Here is a 6,088-nt window from a genome sequence, read left to right as displayed (position 1 = left end):
TGCAAATAACCTCACATTTGGAAGGTTTATGTCGTAGAATGTCTGGAGCTTTTGAAAAACTGAAACTACATCTTTTTGTAACTAAAATGTGTTGCCATATTTTTGTTTAAAATGTTATAATATAATAGCTTAAGTAAATGAATTAGTTTTCCTTTATGTATTGAAATGATAAAAACATATACTGCGATATGTACTGTTGAGTCCATTTAGAGTTCTAATCTTTTAAAACGTTTCTTAAAGGACATAAAATCAACAAGGATTTGAACATTTGAATACCTACATAATTATTTCGAGACGAATGAGTTTGGGTGATGTAATTTGTTATAGACTTCATAGTTTAACGTTTTGGTTACGTCCGATCACTAAATTGAGGGAGATGCATAAGGACAATACCATTCAAATTGTCATAAGATATCTTTGTAAACTATAAAACATATCAAATCACATTGTTTTTTTTGTTTTTTTTTTGTTTTTTTGTGTGTGTTGGTTGGGTTGTCGGGGGGGGGGGGGGGGGGGGAGGCCTGATACATGGAAATTAATTCTTTGATATAATTTCATGGTTGGTTTAGGGTATAACTCGCATGGGAAAAGTCATTAATTATTTGGAAGAATGTCAAAGTGTCAAACACGGTAGAAAAGAATTATATTCATATATGAGGACATGAGAAAATATTTTTTGGATTGAATAATAAAAATATCTTCCGGTCTTTCCTTTACTTTTGTAATGATAAAAAGGGTAAATTCGATAATATATAAATATCATATACAAACGTCAAAAAATATATAACCAAATAAAAAAGTTATACGGCACGGATTAAGCACTAGCAAATAAATTTGAATACTTGAACTGAATATTCATTCATCATAATTGAACAATAAATAATTTTTCCCGATCCCAAGAATATTCATTTATCGAGGTTAGATGGAAATGCGCTGGAGGTAAAATTATTACTGAATGAATACTTGAATCGCCCATGTGAATACTTGAGCCACTATTTTAATTTTTGATGAACATCAAGATGTACTGTACGAAATGTAAAAAAAACAAACAAAAAAGACTTGCAAGAAAATGTCGGACTATCTTGTATGTTGCTATAAGTGGTTTTATTTACATGTGGAGAAAGCTTCTATTTTTTTGGACAAATATTGGCATGGCATACCCATATTCACCTTACGTTATTCGCAATAGTTAGTATTTTGGTACGTGCCGTGGTATAAATAAATTCAACAATCAATTTCTATTTTTCAACGAGAAGGTCAAACCGTCAAAACACTTCTAATTACGACATGATATTCAATTTCCATAATTCAAAACTAGCTCCCAAAATTAGCATGTTTTATAATGTAGATTAATGAATGAATTTGCGTCAATCCCCGCTTCCCGGTTCCAAACATCTCAATAACCACCAATTAGTAACCGAATCGTTTCATCCTGACACGTATCACTTTGTATTAACGTCATTGTCGACCAATAATTTTTTTTCTTCTATTTATAGAAAAAACTTTATATATACTCATTTCCAATCCTCCTCTTTATTTCTTAATTTTCATTCCTTTTAATCCCACAAGATTTTTTTTATTCATTTAATAATAATTTATTCATACAATTTCAAAATCCTTATATCGAATAGATAAAGATTCTGTTAAAAGATTTCTCAAGATTTAATGTTTTGATTGATTGAATGAGCAGAGAGCAACAATGTTTGAAACAAACAGCATACCAAGATCAAAATTCAACAATGTATTACATTCAGAACCTGGAAGGTCTTCTATCACCGATGATGACTTTGGTGTTAGAAACAGTAGTGTTTCAGCGGCAAGCCCTGGTTTTTATGATCGAAACCGATTAAGTGGTGAAGTATCACCATGTAATATGTCGCCATGGAATCAAATTTCACCTTACACAAAATCTCCATGGTCATCATCTCCCAACACACCATTTGATGAAAGTTCCCCACCAAATGGTCTAATTGGATCATTAGTTCGTGAAGAAGGTCACATTTATTCATTAGCTGCCACGGGGGAACTTCTTTACACCGGGTCGGACTCGAAAAACATTCGTGTTTGGAAGAACTTGAAAGAATTCTCTGCATTCAAATCCGCAAGTGGATTAGTTAAAGCAATCGTAATCTCCGGTGAGAAAATATTTACGGGTCATCAGGACGGTAAAATTCGAGTTTGGAAAGTTTCGGCTCGAAATCCAAGTGTTCATAAACGAGCCGGAACTCTCCCTTCTTTGAAAGATATGATCAAAAGTTCATTAAAACCAAGTAATTATGTTGATTATAAAGGTCATCGCTCGCTCTGGATTAAACACTCGGATGCCGTCTCTTGTTTGAGCTTAAGTTTAGAACAAGGACTTCTTTACTCGGGTTCTTGGGATAAAACTTTAAAAGTTTGGAGAATATCAGACTCAAAATGTATTGAATCTATTAATGCGCATGATGATGCTGTAAATTCGGTTGTATCTGGTTTTGATGGATTAGTATTTACCGGATCAGCAGATGGTACCGTCAAAGTTTGGAGAAGAGAACTGCAAAATAAATCAACAAAACATGTTTCTATGCAAACGTTACTTAAACAAGAATGTGCCGTGACAGCATTAGCGGTAAATCCAGGTGCTTCAATTGTTTACTGTGGATCTTCGGATGGACTCGTTAACTATTGGGAACGCGATAAACAATTATCCCATGGTGGTACACTCAAAGGACACAAACTTGCTGTTTTATGCTTAGCTACTGCAGGGAATTTGGTATTTAGTGGATCAGCCGATAAAACAATTTGTGTTTGGCGAAAATATGGATGTGATCATACTTGTTTGTCTGTTTTAACTGGTCATACCGGTCCTGTTAAATGTTTAGCTGTTGAAAATGATCAAGAATCAAGTAAGAAAGATCAACGCTGGATAGTCTATAGTGGAAGTCTTGATAAATCGGTTAAGGTTTGGAGTGTTGCTGAAAAAGCACCAGACATTCATCAAATGGCTATGGATCAACAATTTCATCACGACCCTTCCTACGATCAATCGTCTTTGCCACCATCTCAAAGTTTTTCTAATTACAGAGAAGATAATTAGAAAGCGTACCTTCGCAATTCAAAAATGAATTATGAATGTTAATTTCACTAATGAGTTTATTGGTAACATTTTGTAACTAACAATAATTTGGAAATTGGTGATAAATTAAAGAAGAAAGAATAATATATCTGAGTATGAAAAGAATTTTCTTTTTTTCTTTAGTGAAGAGGGTTAATGAACTGATTGCTTTATAAGATTGTATAAAAGTATTAAATCTCAAGATTTTTCATGTCATGTAAAATCTATTTATTTATTTGTTGATCATGATAAACAACACTATGTTGTTTTATGGATAATATTCTTTTTTATGTTTCTCATATCTGAGTGTTCTTTCGGTGAGTAAGAAATTATCAAACACCAATTACTTGCAGTGCCGCAACAGCCCAAGGGCGTCAATGGATGTCCAATTTTTTTAGAGTACAAGATTTGTATACTGCTTCGCACTGGGCGTAGTTAAACCCGTAGTTATCCTATATTTTTGAATGTGTTATTTTAGAAAGTTGATGGTTTTCCATATTTTTTTGTTATACGACTAGACAAGCTTTTCTAATTTCATAACGAGGAATTCCACTCTTTTCCAAAGCTTCAAAATACGTATTTCAATATCACCATCATATAAAACAGCTTTACAAAATCTAATTTGTCACGAATGATAGAATTAGAGTTTCAGAGAGAATGTTTCAAGATTAAAATAATCTCGTCTAAATAAAAAGTATATTTAAAATGAAAAACAAATAATGTTGATGAAAATTGATAGTTGCCAGTAACTTTGTTATGCTAAGTTATTTTTTTCTTCCTAACAAAATATTGATGAAAATGAATTACAAGTACACTGTAGTAAATACATAGAAATAACATTAGCATGACTTATCAAAAGCTAGAGGGAATTGGTAAATAATAGAGTTTAGACATTGCATTACATGTGTGTTCATCCATCAAGTGCATACGCAGGCCATATACTCCATCTCAATATGCATGTAAAGCCTTATATTTTTAAGGCTAGTATCAAAGAACTATAGTTATATTTGCAAGGCCATAAGTACACAATACTTGTACTTACTAAGAAATTGGCATAGCAAAAGAAAATTGGAAAAAAAAATCTTATTCAAAGTTCACTGCACGGATTGCAATTAACTCATAACAAATTCATGTTAGCATAACTCCATTATCTTCGTTGTATTCCTAAATCATGAGTTTTTCCAAAAAAACTAAAGAAGAAGATCACATAAGTAGGTTATATGAACGATGCAGAGTAACCTGAATTCATGATTAAGACATATAATGTCCCTTCACCTTAGGTTTTCCGCAAAAAACATATCTCAAGCTTCAAGAAAATGGGATCGATATCCTCAAATGACAGTTTGATAACACTGTTAACATGAGGCGTGAATGATATCTCCATAACTACAGATGTACTTCCATTACCGATTATTTTTTCTACTTCAACGCGAACTCCCTTTAGATCGATTCCCCCGGTCTTGAGAACTTTTTCAGCAATTACATCAACTTAACCGATAAGAAACAATAATATATAAAAAATAAAATTGTGCCCAAACGTCTGGTTTCTTTATCTGCAAGCATAATAACTTTAATAATTTATTATGTGAAGTGCTCAAACAGAGCTTTATCTATGGACAAAAAATCTAAGTGATAAATCATTTGTTGCATCATTATGGACCCTCTTTAGTGATGTGTGTGGGGTGGTGGTGGGGGGGGGGGGGGGGGGGAATTACATAGCCATATATGTAAGAGTAGATAGACGCTCAGCCATAAACCGTCTTATATGGACCGACTCAATTTATACCTGGTGTTACAGAGTAAAAGCTGGATACAATTTAACCACTTAAACAAAACAAATAAATGAATAATTTCTAACAGTGTAACCTTAAAATAAATAATTTCATTTATACAATCAAACAAAGTTAAGATTTAACTAAATAATGGAATTATATTGAGACGCTATCAAAATAAAGAGCAATTTATATATATTTTATATGTATCCCTCTTTTTAAAGACTAAAACGATGTAGTTGGTATTTCGATGCATACATAGTCCCACTGATTGCTTCATACTTTTCTCATCCTTAGTGAAGAATGCCATATAATGAGATCCACTATAATGTACACTATATTTTTTTTGTTTTTTCTGGCGATCGTTTTAGGACGCTTTTGATGTAAAAAAGCTCCATAATTTATGTTGATAAGATTTATGTATATTTTATATGGATATTCGTCATTTGATACCCAGATTTTGTCCAACTCCAAACATTATGCTTGCTTATTTGAATTTTAAGAGTTCGTACCTGGACCAACAATTGACTATTAAACACTATGTGTGATCTGAGTTTTAGTTTTTATTTTCTATAATAAACAAATGAATCTTATAAACTTACCCTCGAATCTCTTCGTTTCCACGTTGTCCTTTACCCTGTATATAAAAAAAATGGCAGAGAGAATTGGTTTAGCCCATTCCTAAAATGTAACCTAATTATCTCTCGAGTGATGAATTTCCCTCTTTGTTACTCACAATCTTCTTTATTGTAGAGTTATAAATCTTCTTGTAGATGAATTCGCACAACTTTGAATCTTATAAATCAATACCATTTAGTAACAAATTGAACCTAATTAATCAATTATTTTCAACTGACGATATTCTACAAAGAAACACAAACTTGTCTCTAGAGTAGATTTTTTTTTTGAAGCATCTAGAGCAGATGTATATGCATGTAACTCAAACAAAAATTTCACTCAAAATCCATAATTTTCTCATACTCCAATCACCATCATCGTTATTTATATCATAATTTTTTGAGACCGATGTTTCAAATGGACATGGAGAAATCTAAACCCAAAAAGAGATAATATATATAAAAAAAAGGGTTATTTTGTTTTTGGTACTCAGGTTTTGTCCAATTTTTGAGTTTGGTCTAACATTTGTCCAGCTTGGTGTTTGGTACTTGAAAATAACGTTGACCCTCGTTGACCCAATTGACTTCTGTTAAGAAATTAATAA

General features: G+C 32.2%; 1 protein-coding gene across 1 annotated transcript; it reads left to right on the top strand.

Moving 5' to 3' along the window:
• The first annotated feature begins 1,545 nt into the window (after positions 1 to 1,545).
• Positions 1,546 to 3,352, top strand: LOC113330427 (protein JINGUBANG-like). The gene has a single exon (XM_026577241.1). The coding sequence runs from the start codon at positions 1,700 to 1,702 to the stop codon at positions 3,074 to 3,076; it is 1,377 nt and encodes a 458-aa protein (XP_026433026.1). The 5' UTR covers positions 1,546 to 1,699; the 3' UTR covers positions 3,077 to 3,352.
• Positions 3,353 to 6,088: the final 2,736 nt, after the last annotated feature.

The sequence above is a fragment of the Papaver somniferum genome, unplaced genomic scaffold (assembly GCF_003573695.1).
Source record: "Papaver somniferum cultivar HN1 unplaced genomic scaffold, ASM357369v1 unplaced-scaffold_118, whole genome shotgun sequence".
Classification (NCBI taxonomy): Eukaryota; Viridiplantae; Streptophyta; class Magnoliopsida; order Ranunculales; family Papaveraceae; genus Papaver; species Papaver somniferum.
This window is presented reverse-complemented; position numbering and strand designations above follow the sequence as displayed.